We start from the raw sequence: 25994 nt of genomic DNA on the forward strand, positions 1-25994 counted from the left end.
CCATAATAAAATTTTTTAATGATATTAAATAAATAACAATTTTATTTATAATGAATAAAAAATTAAAATATTTAAACTATTATAAATGAAAGAATTCATTATCATGAATTATTAATCTTAATGAGAACAGTTACATTCTCCCACTTGGTCCATTCGTTTAGATTTATAATTTGAATTAATCTTTATTGAATAACTTTCTTAAGAAATAACTACATAAATCATAGCGATAAATCCTCTAAGAGCGAGTATTATCATCTATGTATTACGATGTATTTAGTTTTTTAATCTTAATGTGGTAACATTACTTAATGAATAAACCTTATGTTTATTCTTGGTCGAGTAACAATATATTTTCTTAAAATAATGTGCACATGAATGAGAAAATATCACAATATATAAGAGTTTCAATATCATTACAAAGTGGAACCAAGTCTCATTTTCTCTACATGATCCTTGAATTTCAGAGGTGGCATGCCTTTAGTCAAAGGATCAGCAATCATCAATTTAGTGCTAATATGCTCAATGACCACTTTCTTTTCTTTTATACGTTCTCTTATGGCTAAATACTTAATGTCGATATGTTTACTTGGACTTCCACTTTTATTGTTTTTAGCCATAAAGGCCGCAGTTGAATTATCATAAAAAATTCTTAATGACCTAGAAATATAATCTATGATTCTAAGTCCAAAAATGAAACTCTTAAGCCATACACCATGTGAAGTAGCCTCAAAACAAGAGACAAACTCAGCTTCCATGGTAGAAATAGCAGGTCTGCTTGGTGCTTCTCCAAGAAATAGCTCTACCAGCCATCATAAAAATATATCCCGATGTTGATTTACGAGAATCAACACAATCAACGAAGTCTGAATCTGAGTAACCAATCATATCCAGATTGTCTGTATGTCTATACATAAGGCTTCCTATGACATTAGCATATGGGATATTTTTCATTGATTCTCTTTTAAAGTTGTTCTTTGGGCATTGGTTCAAATTGAACCTATCACCTTTCACAATGGGAGCAACACTTGGTGAACAATCCTTTATCCGAAATCTTTCTAAAAGTTTATCGATATAGATTTCTTATGATAGACCTAAAATACCTCGAGGTCTATCTCTATAGATCTTAATGCTAATGACACAAGATGTTTCACACATATCCTTCATGTCAAAATTTTTAGAAAAGAATTATTTCACCTCATGCAGCAAACAATTATCGTTGGTTGCAAGCAAAATATCATCTACGTATAAAATAAGCAAACATATTTTACTCCTACCGACATTCTGGTATATGCATTGATCCATGGGATTTTTAATAAATCCAAATGAAGAAATCACTTCATAGAATTTAAAATATCATTTGTGGGATGCTTGTTTTAAACTGTATATAGACTTCTTAAGCTTGTAAACCAAGTGTTTACCAACACTAAAGGAGAAACCTTCGTGTTGTTTCATATAAACCTCTTTCTCCATATCTCTATTAAGAAATATCGTTTTCACATCAATTTGTTATAACTAAGGTCAAAATGAGTAACCAATGCCAAAATGATACGAAGAGAATCTTTCTTAGATATAGGAGAAAATGTCTCCGCATAATCAATTTCCTCTTTTTGAGTAAATCCCTTTGCAATAAGTCTTGTTTTGTATCTCTCAATGTTGCATAATGAATCTTTCTTAGTTTTAAAGACCCATTTGCAACCAATAGTCTTTGCTTCATTAGGCAACTCTACAAGATCCAAAACTCCATTGCTCATCATGGAATTCATCTCTTCTTTAATTGCATCAACCCACAAATTTGACTCTTTGCAACTCATGACTTATGAAAATATTTCAGGATCATTTTTGGCTCCAATATTATAGTCAGATTCTTGTAGATATACAACATAATCACTAGGAATTGCTGATCTTTTATTTCTAGTAGATCTTCTTAATGTTATACCAATGTTTCCGTAAGGAACTTGTGGTTCAACTAGTTATTCGGGAGCTTGTTATAATTCCTGAACTGCTTGATCTATTAAAATACTATCAGTAACTTGTGGAATTTCAATGATTTGTTGTTCGGCACTAGTTTGTACTTGACGAGTGCTGTGAACTATAACTAATTTATCATTTGATGTAGAAGGTTGAGATTCTATATGATCATGTGTAGAAACTATGTTCCTGAAATGATCACTCCCACTAATCACATCATCCTCAAGAAATTTAGCGTTTCTTTATTCCACAATCATAGTTGTGTAAGATGGACAATAGAACCTGTAACCTTTGGATTTTTCGGTATATGCAATTAAATACCCACTAATAGTCCTTGGGTCTAGTTTCTTCTCTTATGGATTATATATCCTGACCTTAGACGAACATCCTCAAACACGCATATATCGTAAATTCAGTTTCCAACCTTTCCATAATTCAAATGATGTCTTTTTGACAACCTTAGTTAGAACTCAATTTAATATATACACAATCGTCTTTAGTGCTTCAGTCCATAAGAACTTAGGAAGATTGGAGTTACTGAGCATACTCTGCACCATGTTTAATAATATTCAGTTTCCTTTTTCTATAACACCATTCTGGTATAGAGAATCGGGCATAGTGTATTGGACAACAATCCCTTGAAGAAACTTAGTAAAAGGACCAAGTGCTTGTCCAATTTTAGTATATCTATCATAAGATTCTCCATATCTATTTGATCTCATAATTTTAATTTGCTTACCACATTGGTTCTCAACTTCAGCTTTAAAGACTTTGAAGGCATCCAATGCTTCATTTTTGTTATGAAGCAAATATATATACATATATCGTGAGTAATCATCTATAAAAGAGATAAGTATTTCTGACCATGTATATCCATGTCTGGATAACATATATCAATATGAATGATATTTAATATATTTGAACTCCTATTAGCATCCTTTTTGGACTTATTGGTTTGTTTTGCCTTAATACAGTCCATAAGTCTTAAAATTAGTAAAATCAAGAGTATTAAGTACCCCATCGTTAACTAATCTCTTAATTCTCTCTATGGAGATATGTTCTAATCTCCGATGCCATAATATAGAGGAGTCCTCAATAATATTACACCTTTTAGTGTCAGCGTGAACATGCACTGAACTTTAAGTATCATCATTTTGTAATAAAATATGGTAAAGACCATCAGACAAAATACCTTTCATAATACAATCAGATTTATATAATAAACGAAATGATGTATCTTTAAAATTAAAGGAATACCCAAATGGTATGAGTCTGAAAATAGAAATTAAGTTTCATGAGAAACTTGGTACATAAAAGGTCCTTTCCAATTTTAAAATAAAACTACTACTTAAAGTTAAAATGCATGTTTCGATTGCCTCCGCATGTGAGCCCATCTTATTTCCTAATAAGATGCTTTGCTCACTTAATAGTAGCTTCCTTAGGTTTTGCATGCCCTGCAAAGAGTTTGCAATATGGATTGTTGATCCAGAGTCAATTCACCAGGTGTTAATATTAATATTAACCATATTAGATTCATAACATACAAACGAGATTAGTTTACCTTTCTTTTCAAGCCATTGTTGGAATTTCGTGCGTTCCTTTTTCGTGTGTCCCTTCCTTTTACAAAAGAAACATTTTGCTTCTTTCTTGATATCAACTTGGGGTTGTATTTTACCTTTTTCCCTATTAATGAGCATTCTGATTGGCTTGATTTTTATCAGTTTGTTCTTGCCGCGAGTGGTTACCACCAATGCACTCTCACCTAGTTCCATCACTAGCCTCTCTTCTTCTTGAACACACATGGTCATTAATTCATTGATTAACCATTTGTCCTTACGTGTATTGTATGAAATCTTAAAATACCCATTTTGATGTGGAAGGGTGTTCAGAATATAGTGCACCAGGAAAAATTATGACATATTAACATCTAGTTTCTTAAGTTGAACCACAATATCTCGCATTTGTATTATATGCTCACACACACCCTTTACGTTGGTGAGTCTAAGGGATGAAAAATTTATTATTATGGTACTTGCTAGTGCTTTTTTTTGAAGTGACGAATTGCTCATCAATAGCTTGTAGCAAGTCTTGGACATTTTCATGCTGGTCAACTGAACCACGTATACCAACAGTTATCTAGTTTTGATAAACATCACGTTGAGTCGATTGGATCACTCCCATTACTCATATAACGTGACCTCGGTTGGAGTGCTAGTATTAGTGACTGTAGATGGTTCGTCTTTCCTAATAGCATAATCAATATCTATCCACCCTAAATGGAGGAGGACCCTCTCCTTCTATATTTTATAGTTATCACCCCTAAATTCAGGAATATCACATCGAATATTAGAGAAATTAACAGTTTGAGAAACTACATAAAATCAAACACGCTTATGTCAAAATTTGAAGCTTAATAGTTTAAATTGCATGTTTTACTGAAACACGCCAAAAAATATGAATCTCATGACATAAAATTGCGAGCTAAATTCTTAATTCAAATAGATTCAAATTGTCTTTATGATAAAACTATCAAATTATATTCTAATTTATAATCCTTGCGGGTAAATTATGAAAATAATATGATATTTTATCCTGATTAATTATATTTAATACAATAAAAAATCATGTGAGATAATAATTATTATATTAAATATAATCAGTCACAATATAATGTCTAATTACTTATGTGATCCTTATTTTAACTTTATATATATTTTTAATTAATTAAGAATGATGTGACTAATTCCTAATTAATTAAGATTATATTAATCACTAGACATTTTAGACATATAAAATTGACTCATAAGCATAAATTAATATAACCAAATATGCATAAATAAGCATTTTACTAACTCCAAATATTTAAAAGTTATATTCTCATGATTTTCAATAAGAAATATATCAAGAAGTTAAAAAAAAATAAAATAAAGCTATATTCATGGTATAAAAAATGAAAACTCTTTCAGTTAAAGGCAGAGGTCAATTTGCTCTGATACCAACTGTTAAAAATATTTGATACCAACTTGTGTTTCTAAATCATTATAATAGAAACACAATAAAACTAATGCGGAAACGAAATAGCATACCTCCAACCATTATTGTCAAAAATTTCTGCAGCGATTTCTTCTTGAACTTTGACACTTCTCGGCTCAGAACTCTTGTTTTAGATGGTATATGTAATCCTTTTAACTTCAAAGATATGATGTTGAGCCCAAGGACCAAAATCCTCATTTATATAGATATTCTCCCATCAAGAACATTTATTATCACCAACTCATAACGTTAAGAATTAATTCAAATTTCTAACGTTTAAATCATAACGAAGAATTTTAATGATATTAAATAAATAACGGTTTCATTTATTATGAATAAAAAACTGAAATATTTAAACTATTATAAATGAATAAATTCATTATCATGAATTATTAATCTTAATGAACGGTTACAATCTTAATGCTATGTGAAGACGTCCATCGATTCCTTTCCCATGTAAGTAGGACTATCCCATTGCGATCATCGAGTCGAATCGCAATCCGCGGTTGCAGCCCATGCGTGATGGACTTGGAAACCTTGGAACTCGGAGCAGGAATCAGTCCGTGGAAGACGAGAGTGGAGTCGGAGAAAGCGACACGGGAATGGACTCTAATTCGGTTCTTCAGCTCTGTAATCCTCGTTGATTCCTCACATGGCTGAAAACATAATGTCAAAGAAAAGACGAAGGCCGGAGATAGACATGAATTAGTCCCCATGGAGTGTATGAACTCTTCACGTAGACATATATGTTCGCAGCAGACGTCGGCATCCTCGCCCCCGTCTCTCTCTCTCTCTCTCTCTCTCATTTGACGAGGAAAGAATCTCTCTGTCTCTTCCTCCTCTACGGCGGCGCATCTTTCATTGGTTGTGTGTTCATTGGAAGTATGAGTGAGAATCGCCGAGAAACAAACGACAAATATCAGATTCAAAAGAGCATCATTGCGGATAGATAGATGAATCGTGGTTAGTCGAATTTGGATGCAAAGCATTGTCCCTCAGATATATGTGTATCCAACCCGTTTGAGTTGGATTGGTAATACACAGATTTCAGCTTTGAATTCACGTTGGCAAAGCAAGGAATTGATATGCTACGCATTGGTCATTCTCACGTCAAGAACTCATGCCGAATATGTGCATTCGCCGTTACATCCCTCTCTTACCTTATAACAACACTACGAATTGAACGCCTACAACTTTAGACAACTGTCAGTAGTAGGAAGGTAAGAAGGGATTGCAGTATCGCCAGGTTCGGCTCCCTCCACATGCTATAAAAGGCTGAACAGGGTGCATCGTCCTCTCACCACCTGGAAACCTTAATCCCTGTGCAGCTCACCTTCGCCATGGATGACCTCCGACAGTGGCCTGAGCCGGTCGTCCCCGTCCAGTCCTTGTCGGACGGCGGCCTGACCTCTATCCCCGAGAAGTACGTGAAACCGCCATCCGATCGGCCCTCTCTCGAGGCCACTCTTGACCGGGGGCTCACCATGCCGGTCGTCGATCTGCGTGGCATCTACGACGGGTCGGTGGATAGCCGAGCCGCCATGGTGGCGATCTGGGACGCATGCAAGGAGTGGGGCTTCTTCCAGGTGATCAACCACGGCGTTAGGCCGGATCTGGTGGAAGAGATGAAGGGGGTGTGGAGGGAGTTCTTCCGCCGTCCCTTGGATGAGAAGCAGAGGTATGCCAACTCCCCGGCGACCTACGAGGGGTACGGCAGCCGCGTCGGCGTCGAGAAGGGCGCTGTTTTAGATTGGGGAGATTACTATTTCCTTCATCTCCTTCCCCTGTCCATCAAGAGCCATGACCGACACTGGCCGGCTCGTCCGAGCACCCTGAGGTGTGTAGCTACCACCGCATTAGCTTGAGATTTAGTTTCTTGTCTGATGATTGCGTGGGAGCAGGAAGGTCACCGAGGAGTACGGCGGCGAGGTGTTCAAGCTTTGCGGGGTGCTGCTGAGGGTGCTGTCGATGGGCTTAGGTTTGGACGAGGAGTACCTCCGGAGGGCGTTCGGCGGCGACGGCACCGCCTCATGCGTGAGAGTGAACCTATATCCCAAATGCCCGCAGCCGGAGCTCACCCTCGGCCTCTCCCCGCACTCCGATCCCGGAGGCCTGACGGTGCTCCTCGCCGACGACCACGTCGAGGGGCTCCAAGTTCGCAAGGACGGCGCGTGGCTCACCGTCCGGCCTGTCCCCGGCGCCTTCATCGTCAACGTCGCCGACCAGATCGAGGTCATCTGCTTCCAATCCCCCACTACGATTTGCATGCATGACGTACGTGAGCACGAAGCAAGAAAGCACGAAAACTTTGGGCACGAAAGTTGGAACTGATAGCTCCGATGCTTCATTGGTTCCTTCGAAATGTGGCCGACACACTGTTTGCAATACTCAACGAAGTTGACTTGCATCAACTCCTCTCTTTCCTAACATTACACCATACTTGAATCATATCATACATCCCCCTCGCCATGTCATCTGAAGACGATGATCGACTTCAGTCATACTCCAGGATTTGAGATCATCGTGTTCGTTTTGCTCAACAGGTGATAAGCAATGGGATCTACAAGAGTGTGGACCATCGGGTGATAGCTAACTCAAAAGACGAGCGACTCTCCATTGCTTTCTTCTACAATCCGGAGGGAGATGTGGCCATCGGACCTGCGCCAGAGCTTCTCACGCCGCAGCTGCCTCCACTGTATCCATGCATCACCTTCAACGAGTACAGGATGTATGTGAGGAAGAGAGGCCCGAGTGGCAAATCCCAAATGAAGTCCCTCAAGCTTTACTGATGTGAAGATATCGTAATAATGTTATCGAATATTAAGTTACATTCGATTTTAATAGGGTTTGAATTTGAGTATATTGAGAGATAAGTCAAATAAAATTTGCAGAAAGTTGACTCCATGAATTGTAGTTTTAAGGACGGCTGTTTCTTGGATTGGCAGCGTTATACCTACAAATTAAGATGACGATAGCAAAGTACATGATCCACTATTATTGTGCTTGATTTCTATTGTTGTGTCAGTTCTCATGAACGTAGCTAACGCAACACATCTCAGCAGCAAAATAGCAGAATCTACCACAAGAAGGCTGGTCAACATTTGATGAACTGTGACTGACCTGATTCATTGTTTATGCAATTGATACATCAGGCAGTGTAGCTTGAAACAATATGAATGGATCAGGTAAAACATCAACAAATAAGTTTCAGGGCTTCTGTAACAAAAACAAATCATACATCTGCCTGCTCCAATTGGCCTCCAAAGTGAGAGTGCTTCCTAGAGTTTTGTATCACATGCAGCAGGGCCTCAATTTTCCAGATAGATTCATGAAATAGCTGTTATTACTCCAGAGCAGAATGTTTACAGCCAACCATCAAGTATGTTCCATTTGAACATTCTTTGTTGCATAAATTAATCTCCTGCTGCGTTACAATTACAAATTAGTTAGGACTTCATTTACAACAAAAATATCACATGCAGGCCTTTTAATAACATACAAAAACTGAACCACAGTCCTGTGAAAGTTCGATTCCCAATCTTTTACAGGTGGAAGATGTATATATATGTATATATGTATGTATATGTATGTATATATATATATATATATGTATGTATATATATATATATATATATATATTATGTATCATCATCATCATCATCATCAGTTATGTTCCTTAATAGATAGAGGTACGTTCTCCATGAGACATATAAATGAGAGAAAAAAAGTTCATCCATTGCTCTGTACACTGGAAGACCTTCAAGGAAATGTTTTTACCATTCTTGTGAAGATCATGGTTCAGCACTCTCAGGCGTTGTTACCCTTCGTTGTGATAGTATCAGCATTTTGGCAATCAAATGGCTACACATCCAGCAGCATGAAAACCTTCTTATGGTTGTCTTGACCAACTGCCGGTCAGATGTACTAGGGTCAGTGGCACCTCGCAATCTCATGTTTCAACTGATGATGTGATTATTCTGTGTACATCAATTCTGACAGCAGAGAAAATTTACTCAGACATCTCCATGTTGAACATGTTTGGTGCCTCAGAGTCTGTCCCTGCTGTTGTTTCCAACAATGAGCTAACTTCCACAAAAAACCATGATCGATTCAGAATCTAATAAGTTTGCATTTCCGTGGGTCTCCTTCACAAAGTATTTTCGCTGGTACAAACCATAATACACTCAGTCTATTAAGAAGTTATGAGTCATCGAAGGGATGAGTCATCTGTTACTTCTTTTACCATGATTTGAACTTGGTTTGCCTCCTACACCAGACAACACTCTCAAGTTGGCCAGAGCATCCTGAGCATGCTTCTTGGTGTTGGCATTCCCATGCTTCATAGCTCCAACCAATGCCATCACAAGATCTTGATCGGTTGAATAATCTTGAGCAAGGGCCTCAACTTGAAAGAACCTTTCTACCATCAGTGCCACTTTTTCTTGAAGTTTTCCTGGTCGAACCTCTTTGAAAAGGTATATTGCAGCTCTAAAAAGTCCAAGCTGTTCCAGCTCTTCTTTTGCATTCTTAAGGTTTTGAACATCTGAAAGAATCGTGGAAAGTGCTTCCACTGCAGCTAACTGAACGTCTACATTCTCATCATTCATAAGATCAATCAGTGGCTTGACTGCATTTCCTTTTAGTAAACAAAAAGAGCTGTTTCCGTCACATGGAACATTATGTAGTGGACATAATATAGGAACCATTGGTGCCATTCCACATAATAACACCAAGGGAGAACAAAGTCCACGGGGTGGTTGAGGTTCTAAGAGATCAGTGGCTACTGATACCCTTGCAAACTCAGAAAGGTATTTCAGACCAAGGACAGCTCGCTGCTTTGCTCTGCTATGTGGACGACTGTTCAGTTGTTCTCGAAAGATTCTCATGAACTGATTTTCTTGGACTAGGGTAATTATTGTTGGGTCGGGAGTCTTTGCATAATGCAATAGAAGGCCAAGAAGCCCTTCCAACATTCTTCTGACCTTTTTAGAGTTCCTTCCAGAAGAAATGGATTGTTCCTCTCTAATGTGACTAATTATCCATGTAAGAAGATCGGATCCGAGAACTGTCTTCACTTCATCATCTAAGATGGGAAGGTTGGCAAGTAGCCCTGCAACTTCACATCTCTCCTCAAGAGAGCTATGAGCATCTAGCAATTTTCCCTTGAGTGAGACAATCTTGTTAGAAGCTCTAAGTTCTTCAGCAAGAACTTGCCCCAGCTTTTCAGATAACAGGTTTAGAAGTCTAAAAGCATTCACTCTATGGTCAATCTCTGAGTATTCAATATACTGTACTACAATTTTAAGGCCACCACTACTTTCAATACAAGAAGCTGCCATATCTGTATCCGTAGAAATAATAAGAGGAATTACACAGTGGTGATTCAGAAATGCAAATATTTATCTATTTAATTAAAAGCAATACTATCAACTTAATAGAAAAGAAATACCACTATCATTGTTTCCAAGTTGAAGTAAGAAATACCACTGTCATTGTTTCCAAGTTGAAGTATGATGCAGGATGGATTCACCATAGAACTGAAATTCAGCTTCAATATATATAATCAATTAAAACAAATTGACTTTTTGAGTGTTTTATTTCAGTTATTCTAATATTTTAATTTTATCAGAAATTTCTCCATGAATTCTAACAACTAACAAAATCCTCAGAATATACTACAGTTGGATGACTCTTACTCATCTTTTGTGCCTTTTAACTCTCAGTCTAGGTGGCCTAATGCCTTAAAAAAATATGGCAACTTATTCAACTCATACATCAACATTTTATGATTTATAAAAAAAAATGTTGGCATGGTGGGTTTTCTCTTACTGATGTTACCATCTCCCTTGCCTTTAATTTCATCCTTTCTTCTCTGCCATTCTTTGTATTCGCTTAGTCAGCAATTTCTGTCTCTCTAATCTCATACCATATGCACTTTATCACATATTCTTGATTTATATTACTTAAAATCTGACATGCTTTCTGTATCAAGTATAAGTTAGATTGCTACAATCTGTTATATATCCTGGTGCATTTTGAAATGTTGCATTTTCTAAATGTACTTAATTTAGTTTTTTATCTTCATAACATCTAAATAAAATTTATGATTCCATATATCTGCTTGCAATCAGTCTGAATTACTAGAAATTTTGTTGCAAAGGCTCACCATTGTATCATATATTAAGCTGATTGATCGATCGATCTTGAGTCAACAATGAAAAATGGTGTCAAGTGAAACAAACTAACCTGGTTGTTGAAACGACAGCAAAGTGCATTCAATTACACTTAAGCATATAGCAAGCAGACAAGAGTGCATACACACACACATGCACACACACACACTAGTTAAAAAAACAGAGTATATGCTAATCTCTTTGGTCCAGAAATTACAAACAAATGCCAATTGAAAACAAAAGTAACAAGATTACGGCAAAATGGTAAAAATTACTAAAGAGAAGCAAAATAAAAGGAACAGGAAAAAATAGATAATACAAGAATCCGCTTTGCTGAATTTAGGTTAAGCTGCAAGGCACAAGCAGACATAACATGTGAACCTAGATATCCAGACAGGAGCCCACTTTGCTAGTCAGGTTTAATAGACTTATGTCTTTTTTTTATTCTCTTTCCTCTTCCCATCTTCTAATTTCCTCTTTTATAATTACCTATTGGCCCTGCTCATATTCTTCTTGACAGGTGACTAGCTGGTTGGAATGAACCAGATTCAGTGGATTCCAGTAGAGTTCGCTGAAACTCATGCCCCAAAAGGGCATGGTGTTATGATGATTGGCATACCAAACATCCAATACTGCTGAATAAAATTATAGAAAATTAAAATGACTGTTAAACCAAGCTGTACCAAGGTATATGATCCAATCTGTATGTACTAGTCGGATCATCATTTTAAACCATGCATACTTCCAATGCCATTGGCTTCTGTTGGTCAACAAGCGGGCCTTTCAGGACTGTGCTGATTAGTATGTCTTTGTTCGGTCAAAAATAGATATAATTTTGATACATGAAATGGAAATCCTAGTGCATTATCTTTTGTCCTATTATGAATTAGAAGTTTATATTCAATGATTCGCACAATGTAATAATTTACTTCACGAGAACAAAGATATCATTAGAATCATTTTTTGTGTATGACAGAAAAAAAAAAAGGAAGAAAGCATTTCTATCTAAGAATTCAAGATTAAACCCTAAAAGTGACAGTTTTAACACCCAGTTTCTAAAATTTTTGGTTTGTATAGGAAGATGACACTTAGTAGTCCTACAACATGGGTTTTAAGGTAAAATAGCTGGAGCAAACAATGATTTTTTTTTTTTGACCTGGTAATTTCTGAAAAACATTCCAACCCTTTTGAAGCCTAATGTCTCAATACTTTTCCTTTTCAATTGACAATTTAATGAGTAAAGAACCTAGAACATCAAATAGTGTATTTAATCTCAGTTGTGAAGCATACCTGATGCTCTGGGAGAAGAAGCAATGCCACATAGAATATGAAGAACAGCAGCCTGGCATTTGCAAGGTGAATGAGACAGAACATCCAGTAGCTTTCGGATAATAAATTCTGATTGTATTTGATGTCCTTCTTTATCGCCAAATGATAGTTCCCAGTGCCCAGATATGGAGACAATGTTTGCAACTGTTGATGCCGCCAATTCTTTAATCTCAGATGGAGCATCTTGCTGTGTCGCAAAAAGAATATCCATAAGTGTTGGAAGTATTCCAAAATCAACTAGTATAGCAGCATTGTCATCCAAGGTTGACAGATTATACAAGGCATGCAAACTAGCTTCCTGCTGCTCTTGGTTGGATGAGAGCATATTGATCAGTATTCGACCTCCTTGTCTAGCAATATAGTCTTTTCCATTGTTTGTTAAACTCATTTTTCCCACAAGAGTTGCAATCTCCAGTCTAACATCCACAGTGCCTATGATCCATAGAAATATTAGCTGAAGAAAACAAAAGATACTTATAGGAATAATAATAATAATTCTTGTCATCTTCATTTTCATTTGTTTATTATATTGGAAGTGGAAAAAGATTTGGAAGCAGGCACATATTCGACAGGCACAAAGCAAAGAGTTTTTTAGAGGAGACGGTATATAGTAGTTATTAATTGCATTACAAAGTAAATCTATAAACTTGGATGGGTATCTCACCATTATTTTTGGGATCAACTAATATTGCATGCATCATATAGTGAGATCATAAGAAGTTTCCAAAAGTGGCAAGGATTTCATGGTACTATTGGGTTTTCAAGCAAAACGGTCAACCTCACAATGCAGCACTCTAAATTATGTAAACTACAACAGGAAAAAAAGAAACTATTATAACTTGGCATCACTCAAAATGATATCTGGTACCACATGAAGTGTTCAAAAGTAACAAGAAAGAAAGATACAGACCCATATTTATTCATTCTGGTAAAGATATCTCTGTTGATTGTTGGGAACAACTACTAATTGAATGCCCAAGCATGTTAGAAGAATGAAAAACTCTTTTATACATACAAGAAAAGTAACATATGATGAATATTGGATAGATCCTGCTACAGATGGAGTAATTATCAACTCAAATTGAACAGTTTACACTGAAAAGTTGGAGCCATACCATTGCACAACCGAGCCACTAATGGTTGAAACCTTCCAGCCATGGCTAAGTGCTGAACATTGTCCTCCACTTTTTCCAAGTTTTTTAGTACTTCTTCAGCTAAATTGGATGATGTGGGATGGTCTGAATTTGCAGCCATACTCGAGAGAAGAACTAAAGCCCCTTTCTCCAGTGCTATTCTGGTGCAACAGTCTGTATCAATGGAGAATTCAAGCAATAGCTTCAAAGCATACTCTTTTTCCATTTCTGACCGCCCAGTAAGGCTTCGTATTGCCAGTCTAGTAATACCTTGTTCAAGCATGATTAGCTACACAAAATTTCCTAATGTTAATATTACTTTATGATATATTCATGAAAACTCAGATAAGCACTTGAAACAAGTGAAGCTGCTTTCTCAAAAATAATGTATGGCCCCAGCTTAAATCAAAGGATCAGTAAGTAGAGCTAACGTTTGCCTATTTGACCGAGTAAATAGCCAGTGTTCCAAAGCAATAAGTGAACTACTTATCTCTAGTATAGAACAATCAGGATCTGCTCATGTTGGAAAATCACAGGCATGTCGAATTACCTTGCTTTCGCCATCTTTTGCCATGCTATGCATGGCCATTAGGGTCTTGCCTCTCAACTCCGATCCCATCCTACTTGACTGGTCCTTCAGCAACTTCACCACGAGAGCGACGATTCCTGCATTCCTCACCTTGTACTGGCACGATGGGTGCTCCTCCGAGATCCTATAAACATTATCCAGCACCGTCAATATGCACTCCACCGGGCAAGAAGATTCTTCAGCGAGATACTGCAATGCTGAGTTTATCTGGATTTCAACATTGCGATTAACCCACTCTTCGATTGCACCCGCAAGTCCAATGTTGGGCCTCAGTTCCAGCGAATGGAGCACCTTCCCTGTGACGGGGCAGGTCGGGTCACGCCCATCCTCCAAGCAGCGATCAAACCAATGACAGATAGCTGCGCGCTCATATGTTTGGGACGATTCGAGAACCACGGGGTCCTTCATCACCCCCTTGGTGAGGGGACAAAGGAAATTCTTAAAGGGCGGAATCTGGGCTTCTTCCTCGAAGTTGGCAGTGACCAAGCCATCAGCAATGCAGGGCTCCTTTGACCAGTCATCCAAGATCTTCTCAAGAGAGATCAGGATCCGTCTCTCGGCCAAGGAGCTAAGGCCAGAGAGGTCGGCTCTCAAGAGCTTGATTTGCTCCCCGAGCTTGCCGTGATCAGCAGGATCGATTCCGAGGGCGCGAGCGAGGTCCATGACGGTGGCACTTTGCACGGCCTTGCTGCTCTGGACCACCTCTTTTGCTTCCCTTTGGAGGCTTGAGTAAACCCTCTCCTCGGTCTCCGTCACCTGAATCGAAGTTACATTTTGTTTCTTAGGGGGGGGATCGGATCGGGATCAAAGAAGGATGAGGGACAGAGATCGAAGGGGGAAATAAAACCTTGAGATCGGTTTGGTCCATGTCGCGGGAGAGGTCGGTGGCCTTCTTGCGTAAGTCCGGAAGGGAGGCTAGCGGGGAGTCGAGGAGGGCAAGCCATGCCGCGAGGGAGGCAACGCGACCGCGGAGAGCGTCGGAGAGGGGGACGCAATGGATGAGGATGTAGATGGGGCTCCGACCACGGTAAACGGAGAGGGTGGGACGGGACGCATCGAGATCCGCGGCAACGCCCCCGAGGGCGGTGCGGACGGCCGGGGAGGACAACAGCTCCGGCGCGCCAGCGAGGCCGCGGACGACCGCCTCTAGCCGTCGGGCGAAGTCAGAAAAGCGTCGCGGCGGGTCCCATCGGTGATCCCCTCCGCCATCGCAGTCGCCGCATATCTCGGCCAAGGAGCGAGCGATGGAGTCGAGCGCGGCCGCCGCCGTTCCGCCGGGTGACGTCATCTTCGCGACGTCAAAGCGAGCCAGAAATACGACGACCGTGAGTGGCGTTCGGGTTATAATAAGACGTTGCTTAGGGTGTTCGGGTCACCTGTCTTTGACGAAGCAGGATCTACAAAATGTGAGAAATAGTATTGGTGCGTCCTGAAGCTTCAGCCAATAAAATGTTGATGTTTACATTTCCTGTCTCTGATGAGAGATAAGAATATACGTAGGAAGTGGTACCGCGGAGCTCATGTCGGTACGTTGATGGGAGAGACGATTTGATTGCTGTTCCGCGGGTGAGAGTACCTCGAAATGGTTGACTCGGGAGAGTCCTCCACTGAGTCAAGGTCTTCGCGCGTCACAACGTTGGGCTTGGACTTTGAACCCGTCTCCGGTGGTTCGGTCCGTGTACGGGATTTGGTCCGACCGGTTCGTGGTGTTGGACGAGAAGACAGCGTCAACGGATCGGACCCAATCTGGCCCATACGGTAAGCTAATCTGACCTATTTAACCACATCCAACAAATGCCCAAGGATATCCATAATAATGCTTAATATAAAATATAATAATATGATGAAAATACAAATATATCTATTTATCTTCAATCAACACACTATTTTTGTGGGTGTTGTTTTACACCTTTACGTCGTCGTGGCCTGAGAGTCGGTATAGCTTAATCCAGTCCTAAAAGCATAAGGTCGTCCAGGTGATCTCAAGAGAGAGATGAATGGAAAAACAAGACCGTGCTAGAAAGGATGGCTATGAGGCTATGACCAAGCCTTCAAGAGTGCCCGAAGGTAGAGTCAAGTCGCACTCGATTTACGTTAGGATCCTGCACAACAAGTTAATGTTGGGGGGAATTCCCAATTCAACCTTTTTGATGCTCAAGTTAGTCTATGGATAATTCATCCCCTCTCATTGGATAGGGAATCGGTATTTATACCTATAGAGGTGGTCGGGGGGGTATAATGATTGATAATGACTGTTGATACCTCTTGCGGTGCGGTCATGTGGGCAATCGACTCGTACGTCCCCTACAACGTAGGTCAACCCGTTCGGGTTACTATGGCACGACATCGACTCGTACAGTCCCCCGTGCGACGCAGAGCTGGTTGGAAGTGCGTCACTTGCCAAGTCAACTTCATTCTGAGTCTAATAGATGTCGCATTGTGTTCCACGATGGCTGCTAGCTAGTGACCCATGGTTAGTGTTGGAATCTTCCTTATCATTTGTCCTCCCTGAAGGTGTGCTTCGGGTACCTCATAGAGGAGCTTAAGGTATGTCATCTAATGGCTTAGGTCGGATCCCATTGATTCAAATGTCTCGAGTGCTCTTTGGTGGTGTTGTTGCAATAGATGTCCTGATGTGGATCTCGTTATCATGATTCAAGTGCCTCGAGCACATTACGGCTAGCTCCTCCTCCTGACTTACATATCTCAGACATATTTCGTTTTGTGGTTTCGTCGTGGTGGGCTTTTTTCTTTTTTCAATCTACACACCTCAGACACATTTTTCTTCACAACTTTATCATAGTGGGGTTCTTCTTTCTCCTAACTTGCACATCTCGAGATGATTTTGCTTGGTGACCTCACGATGGTGGGCTTCGATTCTCCACTATCTCCTTCCCGATCTACATAACTTAGGCACATTCAGCCCGATGGCTTCACTATTGCGGACCTTGATGTTCCGCTACATCCTTCCCAATCTACACAACTTGGGCACATTTAGCCAGATGGCTTCACCATGGTGGGCTTTGGATCTTCTGATATCTCATTCCCGATCTGCACAACTCGGGCACACTCAACCCGATGGCCTCGTCATGGTGGGCCCTGAACCTTCCACTACCAGATCTATACAACTCATGCACATTTGGCCTAATGACCTCACCGTGGCAGGCTTTGATCTTCCGCTATCTCCTTCCCGATTTATACAACTCGGGTACATTTGGTCCGATGGTCTCGTCGTGGCAAGCCTTATATAAGTCGCTACCTCCTTCCCGATCTGCACAACTCAAGCACATTCGACTCAATGGCCTCGTCATGGTGGGCCTTGAATCTTTTACTACCTCCTCCCTGATATGCACAACTCGAGCACATTTGGCTTGATGACCTCACCATGGTGGGCCTTCCGCTACCTCCTTCTTGATCTACACAACTCGAGCACGCTTGATCTGATGGCCTTGTAGTGGTGGGCCCCGAATCTTCCACTATATCTTTCCCGATTTGCACAACTCAAGCATGCTTGACCTGATGGTGTCACCGTGGCTGACCTTGATCTTCCATTATGGCGGGCCTAGTCTGGTGGGCACCCCTCCCTTTTTTTTGGTCGTGTAGTCCTATGAGTTCATGTTGTTTCTATAGAACTCAAAGCATCACTTCATCACGATGAGGCTGGAACTTTTTGGCTTTACGGGGGTTTCTTCGAGGTGCCATTATAGAGGATTGGACATTTGCCACCCTTGGGGATCTGAAAGGATTGCATCAAATGGGGTGGCAGCCTTGATGATAGAGGGTGAATGGTTGGAGAGGAGACCTATTAAACTCCTTGGCTCTTTCTACTCCTCTTTATACCTCAAGATTTGTTAGTGCTAGTCATAGGTGTCCTATAAACCAATCACGTGAGTGATGACATATGTGACATAACATACACACATTTTTACTTATTATATTATTTAGTATTTTATCATATTATATTGCTTGTTGCATTAATCTATTATGATTTTCATTGATCCATGCAATGAGAATCGGATCGTGATGAGATCATGATATTGAGACCGATTCACCTTTAAACACACCATAAATAATCTCGGCTATATGTTACTTGAGAGGAACATCGAAATAACTGAACAGATTGGTGTACTATATACTCATCATTATGATGGAGATGGCTGGTCTCATAATTGCTCGTGTGGGGACACTAGGGATATAGCATAGGTGCTCATTGGAGAATGAGTTCACTAATTGATCTACTCACGGAATGTTGGATAGTTTATGATACCTTATTATCATATAGCGATTCTATCATCCCAGAGGTATATCTGGTCCATAGACTTGAGACACCAAGAATGTTTTATATGAGTACTGTACCCTTTGACACCGAACTTAAAGGTTTGGAAGTTTCAGATCTAATACAACCAATTATCGAGAGTGACAACCAACCTTACGATGGCTATTGAGTGTCGATAGATGATCATCCACTCTTGGTATCATGAAAGGATCTTTCATGTGTTCTTGCTCAGACAAATCTCTAGTCGGAGTCATTCGGATTGAGAGAGAAAGAGTTCTACGGGAGACTCCAATTAGAGTGAGACTCAAGTAAAAACTGTATGAGCTTGATAGCACCATGCCCGATATATGATATCTGGGATGCTAGATATATGAGGGACTATAGATATATAATAATTGATAACAAATAGGTATAATAGATTGGATTCTCCTATATCGTTTGAGGACTACGACGGAGTGGCTAGTACATCCGTAGTCGACGAATCAAGTGAATTATTATGAAGATAATAATTCGCTGAGTCAGAAGGAGTTTTGATAGATATAACACACAACCAGTTTGATATTGGGCCTAGAGGGTCACATACATATGGTAGGTGTTACGACGGGTAAAGGTTCGGATATGAGATATCTGTTGGAGCCCATATCTTATTGGATATCCAATAAGCTTCTGAATTATTGGATTTTATGAATAAGATCCAATGGGAGCCAATAAAAGATTATTGGGTAGAGACCCACTAATCTAAGAGACTTGGATAGTTGAATGGAGATACAGTACCCAATATGGTAGGATCCATTATGGTTAAATTGATATAGGACCTCTATAAATAGGAGAAAACCAAAAGGCCATAGGCTAGGGCCTTCTTGGCTACCACCTCCTATTCTCCTCTCCCCTTCTTATCCTCAGCCAACAAGTGTAGAAATTTAGATAGCGATTTAAGGAGCGTGTTCGTAGGCCATATCGTGTGGATCACCACTAGAGAGTCACAGATCCGTAGGATTTTAAGGATATATGATCTCCCTAGATAACACAACTATCTCACACGTGTTTTTTAGTTTCGTAAGTTTTTGCGCACCATTCTTCATACGACTACGAACACCTTTTTAGAAAATCTGGGATTTTTGTTTTACATTCTTCTGCTATGCATGTGATGTCATCCTAGATTTTCCTACATTTAGTGCTTCGAGTGGGGCGTGTTGGGTCGTCTTACTTCATTGCAATTTAGTCACTCTTCCACAGGTCGGAATGTCTTATCCTTCCCCCTCTTCTTCTAGTTCATCTAGTTGGGTTCCAATCAAGGTCCATGTTTTGTCCTCAAGTAGTCTAAGGGTAGAGCAGGTAAGCTCATCCCTGGGGAGCATGTCCTTAACGGATGTCAAGGTCGTCCAGACCTCAGAGAGCATGAATGATGCCCACAACTATGACTCGGTTGTGACGACATCGCTTGTGGAGCGGCTTCAGTCACGGTACTACATCTCGGCTAAGTATGAGTTGCAAGTTCCTCAGCTTAGGCGATACTCATATGACCCATTCCCAAATCTATTCGAGCTATCTCGTGACACCTTTGAAGCAGGACTTTGTCTTATACTCCACCCGGTCATAAGTTATGTCTGCAATGGTGGCAGATCTCGCCTTCCCAGATGACGCCCAACTTGTGGCGTTCATCGGGCAATGTCAGGGAACAGGGATCAGCCCAACTCAAACCCTCTTCTCTGCTTGCTTAAGGCTGTGTAAGGGGTAGGGCGACTACTTTCTGGCCGCCTGAGGAGGCTTCAATGTGAACGACACCCCTTTAAATAATAAGGGTTGGAAGTCATGCTACTTCTTCATCAACGCCAGTCAGGGGTGGGGGTTTGGCCTCGAATGGTCGGAAAAGATATCAACAATAATCCTCCCTTCCTATTGGACAAGGAGACTGAGCATGTTAAGCGCCTGAAGGAGATCCTTTCTTCCTCCAAGGCGGTGATCAGGATGAATAAGAACTGCTTGGTTAGAGCGGGTCTCAGCCCAGCCCCTCGGGGTATGACATAGATTTTTCTTTATATGTTTCTCGATGCCGATATTGATCTTGTATCCTACTGTCTTAGGTTTATAGGCATGGACCTTAAAAGCATGAAGGGGGCAGCTCATGCATTTGACTCTAGGACTCTATGGCTAGCACCACCTCCTACTCGCGAGCCATCAATGGAAGCCCTCGACACACCTCGGTCAAGTCGTGGCAACTCGAAATGGTTGAAGAAGAGGCAGAAGTTCATGGTGCGAAAGGTGTCATGCTCTGAAGGAACTCTTCAAGGGGTTGAAGTTTGTTAGGGTTCTGTTGAGGAACTAGCTGACATCCCATATATGTTGGCTCAAGGTGGTGCTCCCACTGCAGGCCATGCTCGAGGGGGCATACCCTGCTCATTCCCAAGGCAAGGTGGTCTAGGAAGAAAGCATCACACCCAAGGTTAATGCAAGACTTGTGTAGGGCTAAGACCTAGCCTTTCATGACCCTATAGATGGCTAACCTCTCGGAACTGACATCAGATACCCCATTGGAACCACGGTGGGTGAATCTCACACACGAACAAAAGGTGTGGGTTGATGGGGTGGACACAATGGAGTATTGCTGAGGGGCTTTCTTCCCCCTGTTGGCAAAGCAGATATACTGCTCATCCTCGAAGGTGCTAATTAGTAGTTGCACTTGAAGCATAGTCATAATGAGTAGTCTCGAACTCTTATGCCTCATGCATTAAGTTCCTCCTTAGAGGTTTGCTGATGTTGGTCTGCTCATGCTGTGCAACAGTAACATTACATGATAGGCTTAGTGGATTGAGTCCATGACGTGAGGGTGATAATTGATCAGTTGTTCGAGATTGTTAAGGAGCTCTGAGCTAAAATTAAGGAGCTAGAGGAGGGGTCGAACCTACTATTATGGTCGAGGTGGAGGCATAGGCTACTGACCTGGCTAAACAGTTGGAGTGGGCCAAGCAAGAACTCAGGAACATCAACCAGAGACTCGACGAGTCCAAGTAGTAGTTAAAGGACAATTGAGGAAGGAACCAAGTCCTGTAGGATGAGCTGTAGGAGCTCAAGATGGCCCAGACCACAACTTAAGAAGTAGAGGGGGCCTTGGCCTAAGAGCAACGTCTTGCTCCCGAGCCGGTGAAGGAGGCGATCACTCAGTACAAGGAGACGACCAGTTTCCATAGGGAGTTAGAGAGGTCGGGGTAGGTCTCGTAATAGTAAGGGTACATGGACACCCTCACACGCTTCAAGGCCAAGTATCCCGATTTGGAGGTTGAGTGAGACTCCTTTGCCTACTGCCCTGAGGATGATAATGTCCCGATGGACAACAAGGCGCCCTTTGATGACAGCCTCAACCCCCCTTTGTCACCAACTAAGTGATGCCCTTCTTCTAGCGCCAAGAATGTTTTGCACCTTTATGCTATGGCCTGAGAGTTAGTGCACGGCTTGATCCAGTCCTGAAAACACAATATCATCCAAGTGGTCCCTCGGGGGAGAGGTAGATAGGGAAGAGAGATCACGCTGGAAAGAACGACTCTAAGGTTGTGACTGAGCCTTCAAGGGTGCCTCGAGCTAGAGTCGAGTTGCATTCGTTGATCCTATATAATAGATCGATGTCGAGGGAGAATTTTCAACTCAACCTCTTCGATGCTCAAGTTAGCCCATGGATAATCCATCCCCTCTCCCAGGATTGGTAATCGATATTTATACATGTGGAGGTGGCTAAGGGGTACAATGGTTAATAATGATTGCCAGTATCTTCTGCGATGCAATCATGTGGGCGGTCGACCCGTACATCCTATGTAGTGTGGGTCAGTCCATCCGTGTTCCTATGGCATGACCCGTACATCCTATGTAGTGTGGGTCAGTCCATCCGTGTTCCTATGGCATGACATCGACTAGTACAATCTCGTGTGGCATAGAGCTGGTTGGAAGTGCGTCGCGTCAACTTCCTTTTGTGTCGAATAGATATCGAGTTATGTTTGACATCGGCTCCAAGCCCGTGACTCATAGTTGGTGCTGGAATATTTTATATCCAATGTCAACAATTGACATTAAGACATTATTACGAGCGGACAAGTTAAACTTGTCGACATCCATACCATGAGCTCATGATACTTGTGTGGAATCCCCTCACATGAGCACTGAGGTGCACTGAATGGATCAGTAATCAGAAGATTCTACCTGCTCACTCCGCATCCACACTATCCAAATACTTGTGTTTGACTGCATATTCTTCTCTGATCACTTTATGATTCCGAACTCTTCTGCTTCGATTCAAACAGTGATGTCCCTTCTTGCAGAACCTCCGTCCACCTTTTTCCTGGCCCAACATTATTTTTCCATTATTTCTGTCAATAAAATCAAGCTTCTGAATGCTTATTAGTGTTCACTCAATCTTCAAATCCGTGCTTCAGGATTTCCAAAGCACATGAGAGTTCTTTAAGATCAGTCTTCAACAACCAAGATTGTTCTTTTGTGCTTTGTCAATTGGCTATACATCTACAAGAAAGCCAAGCTTTCCTGTACGCCTCCTCTTCACTGCCGTGCTATAAGAAAAGATAGATCTTAGAGGTTAGTGAGTTAAACGTGGCGATGGCAGGTAGAACACCTTCTGTTACAAGTCTACAATGTGAATAAATAATGATGGAGGAGAATAGACTACAATAATGGTGATAGTTGACCTCCAAGTTATTCTTCTTCATCTTGCAGGTCCACACAACCATGTTTATTTCGTTGTAGAGAAGACAAGTTCCATCATGGAGGATAAACAAGCGCTCACCTAACTCTAATGGCCTCCTCTGCTTTCTACATGGAGACGTAGGCAACCGCAACCACATTACATCTGTTGCGAAGCAGCCTCCTCTTACTAGTCAAAGAGACCAAGTCCGCCGTCTCTCATCGACCCTTAACCGCAACCACGGCCGCAGCATCCTCGTCTTCGACCTCGCCATGCTCAACGGCGTCATGTATTCCCTCCGCCGGAAGCCTGGGTTATCGGGCGCGTCGGAGCCACCGGCCGGCGTGAAGCACGCCGGATCATACATCCGGAGGCGCGGCAACCTCCCGGTCCTCGTCGTCGTCGTGGCGATCGTCGTCTTTGCCTTTGTCATGTACAGCGAGAGCGTCAAGTCCCTCACCGAGTACTCCCTCGCCCGACGCAAGACGGAAGAGTCCTTGCCGGTGATCTTCTCCAGCCCCGTCGTGGAATTCCGAAGACAGCCTGCTTCCAATCGGCACCACAAAGCTGATGATCCCAGGCGTAAGAAGACCCGGGGGACGAAGAAGAAGCAGCAGCGGAAGGAGAAGAAGGGGAGCGGTAAGGTGCCGGAGGTTCAAGAGTTGCCCATCACCGTCGACAGCACGGCTGATGCCGGGGTGAACGTGACCGTGGTCCAAGAACTGCCCATCGCAGCCGACAACGCGGCAGCCGCCGTCACGAACGTGATGGCTGCTAAGGAGGCCGACGGTGGCATCACAACGCCGTCCGTCACCGGAGAAGATCCCAGCGTGTTCATGCCGGATACGTGCGACCTCTCGCGTGGCGACTGGGTCTACGACGACGTGAACTACCCGCTCTACCGCGAGGACCAGTGCGAGTTCCTGTCCACGCAGGTGGCGTGCTTGAAGAACGGACGGAAGGAAGACATGTACCAGAAGTGGAGGTGGCAGCCCAAGGATTGCTCCTTGCCCAAGTATGTTTGATCATTTAAGCTTCACGCAGGTCGTGCATCGGTTGCTCATGGATTAAGCTTGGAATACGTTCAAGGTTTGACGCGAGATTACTGCTGGAGAGGCTGCGAGGGAAGCGGCTAATGTTCGTGGGCGACTCGCTGAACCGGAATCAGTGGGAGTCGATGGTGTGCATGGTGCAGTCAGCGATTCCACCCGGCAAGAAGGGGCGGAAATGGGATGGCTCGCGTATCATCTTCATCGCAGAGGTACCATATGATGCTCTGCATCCCTCTTCATGGCGGAAATCTATAGATGTGATGATCTCGATGATCTTGCAGGAGTACAACGCAACGGTGGAATTCTACTGGGCGCCGTTCCTGGTGGAATCGAACTCCGACGATCCGCACGTTCATAGCATCCTGGACCGGATCATCAAGGCGGATTCGATCGAGAAGCACGCGGTGCACTGGAAGGGGGTGGACTACCTCGTCTTCAACACCTACATCTGGTGGATGAACACTCTCGAAATGAAAGTCCTGTAAGTAGAGATCCCTTCCATAGAAGTTGACCAGTGGTGGATCACTGGACGACCAATCATGGAGTTTTGGGGCTGCAGGAGACCCTCAGCAAGAAACTGGACAGAGTACGATGGGATTGGGAGGCCGCAAGCTTACGAGAGAGTCATGAGGACTTGGTCAAGATGGCTGGATGAGAACGTGGATCCCAGGCGCACAACCGTGTTCTTCATGAGCATGTCTCCTCTCCATTCCAGGTTAGATACTTGATCCACTGAATCCAAGAACATTTCTTTGCGGAAGTTAGGGGGATCCAAAGCATCTATGGTCCCTTCAAAAGCTTTCTTTCTCTCATTGACAGTGAGGGTTGCAACTAATCCTATTCAAAGAGCCGCAAGTTCATCGTCGAGTCTTTCCATTTCTGAGTTGTTCAATTTGGTTGGCCACTTGAATTCCAACTCTTACAGCTTAGCTGTCTCTGGTCCTGCCAAACCAAACCACTCGTCTCCACTTGCGTCTTGTCTCCCCGTCTCCTGTCATTGCATGATGGTTGATTAATGGAGCTGTTTGATGCTACATTCTTGTAACAGGAGTTCGGACTGGGGAAATCCGAACGGAATCAAGTGCGCGAAGGAGACGCTGCCGCTGACGAACGTGACCGGCGTGCACCTGGGCACGGACATGCGCATGTTCGAGCGGGCGAAGAAGGCGGCGCAGTCGACGTCGCGGGTGCCCATCGCCTTCGTAGACATCACCACCATGTCGGAGCTCCGCAAGGACGCCCACACCTCGGTGCACACGACGCGGCAGGGGGCGGTGATGACGGCGGAGCAGCAGGCCAACCCGGCCGTGTACGCCGACTGCATCCACTGGTGCGTGCCGGGCCTCCCCGACGTCTGGAACCAGCTTCTGTACGCCAAGATCCTCTCCGCCGCCAGATCCCGGAGCCAATGACTGCATCAAATCATCTTGATCAGTATTTCTTTATTTTTTTTCCCCATTTTCTTGATTGTTATTCTCTTTACTGCCAAAAATCAACACAGATGGTTATGTAGAGATTGTAATCTAAATTTATGACCAGCTGAATGAAATATCACAATCTTATTGTTGTGTCAATGTGCAGCAAGAAACATCCTAATTTAATCTTACGTCATATATGAGGAAAAAAGAATGAATTTATTTATAAAATTAAATATATCTACTATCATTATCCTGAGTTGAAGGATTTCGTAGATCAATATCTCTATGGAATAAATAACAAAAGCACCTTATTTGTAAGGAAAAATTAGATACGTACGT

The 25994-nt window shown here is 42.0% G+C and overlaps 3 protein-coding genes across 5 annotated transcripts; 2 read left to right on the forward strand and 1 right to left on the reverse strand.

The window, feature by feature from the left end:
- The first annotated feature begins 6250 nt into the window (after window positions 1-6250).
- LOC103984260 (jasmonate-induced oxygenase 2-like) lies at window positions 6251-7905 on the forward strand. Its single transcript, XM_009401722.3, has 3 exons — window positions 6251-6838; window positions 6903-7233; window positions 7545-7905. Exons 1-3 carry the CDS (start codon window positions 6342-6344, stop codon window positions 7788-7790), a joined length of 1074 nt encoding a protein of 357 aa, XP_009399997.2. The 5' UTR covers window positions 6251-6341; the 3' UTR covers window positions 7791-7905.
- A 196-nt stretch (window positions 7906-8101) lies between these two features.
- On the reverse strand, window positions 8102-15596 carry LOC103984261 (U-box domain-containing protein 44). 3 transcript variants are annotated; one of them, XR_671641.3, is made up of 6 exons: window positions 15073-15596; window positions 14187-14981; window positions 13619-13925; window positions 12465-12935; window positions 8779-10342; window positions 8102-8422 (listed from the first exon to the last, which is right to left on the reverse strand). XR_671641.3 is itself a non-coding variant. In XM_009401723.3 (5 exons), exons 1-5 carry the CDS (start codon window positions 15511-15513, stop codon window positions 9225-9227), a joined length of 3132 nt encoding a protein of 1043 aa, XP_009399998.2. In that variant the 5' UTR covers window positions 15514-15596; the 3' UTR covers window positions 8662-9224. The 3 variants fall into 3 exon arrangements, 1 of the variants encoding a protein (XP_009399998.2); XR_671640.3 differs by having other exon boundaries at window positions 8102-8425; XM_009401723.3 differs by lacking the exon at window positions 8102-8422 and having other exon boundaries at window positions 8662-10342.
- A 7656-nt stretch (window positions 15597-23252) lies between these two features.
- LOC103984262 (protein trichome birefringence-like 28) lies at window positions 23253-25811 on the forward strand. The gene is made up of 5 exons (XM_009401724.3): window positions 23253-24200; window positions 24275-24446; window positions 24519-24718; window positions 24797-24952; window positions 25286-25811. Exons 1-5 carry the CDS (start codon window positions 23458-23460, stop codon window positions 25647-25649), a joined length of 1635 nt encoding a protein of 544 aa, XP_009399999.2. The 5' UTR covers window positions 23253-23457; the 3' UTR covers window positions 25650-25811.
- The last annotated feature ends 183 nt before the right edge of the window (window positions 25812-25994 follow it).

The sequence above is a fragment of the Musa acuminata genome, chromosome BXJ2-5 (genome assembly GCF_036884655.1).
Source record: "Musa acuminata AAA Group cultivar baxijiao chromosome BXJ2-5, Cavendish_Baxijiao_AAA, whole genome shotgun sequence".
In the NCBI taxonomy this organism is placed as follows: Eukaryota; Viridiplantae; Streptophyta; class Magnoliopsida; order Zingiberales; family Musaceae; genus Musa; species Musa acuminata.

Coding starts and splice junctions, on each gene's coding strand:
- LOC103984260 (XM_009401722.3), top strand. CDS start 6,342: ATGGATGACCTCCGACAGTGGCCTGAGCCGGTCGTCCCCGTCCAGTCC. Junction 6,839..6,902: donor GCTCGTCCGAGCACCCTGAG/GTGTGTAGCTAC, acceptor GCGTGGGAGCAG/GAAGGTCACCGAGGAGTACG. Junction 7,234..7,544: donor ACGTCGCCGACCAGATCGAG/GTCATCTGCTTC, acceptor TTTGCTCAACAG/GTGATAAGCAATGGGATCTA.
- LOC103984262 (XM_009401724.3), top strand. CDS start 23,458: ATGCTCAACGGCGTCATGTATTCCCTCCGCCGGAAGCCTGGGTTATCG. Junction 24,201..24,274: donor AAGGATTGCTCCTTGCCCAA/GTATGTTTGATC, acceptor AATACGTTCAAG/GTTTGACGCGAGATTACTGC. Junction 24,719..24,796: donor ACTCTCGAAATGAAAGTCCT/GTAAGTAGAGAT, acceptor TTGGGGCTGCAG/GAGACCCTCAGCAAGAAACT.
- LOC103984261 (XM_009401723.3), bottom strand. CDS start 15,513: ATGACGTCACCCGGCGGAACGGCGGCGGCCGCGCTCGACTCCATCGCT. Junction 13,926..14,186: donor CAAAAGATGGCGAAAGCAAG/GTAATTCGACAT, acceptor AATTTTGTGTAG/CTAATCATGCTTGAACAAGG. Junction 12,936..13,618: donor AGTGGCTCGGTTGTGCAATG/GTATGGCTCCAA, acceptor TATGGATCATAG/GCACTGTGGATGTTAGACTG.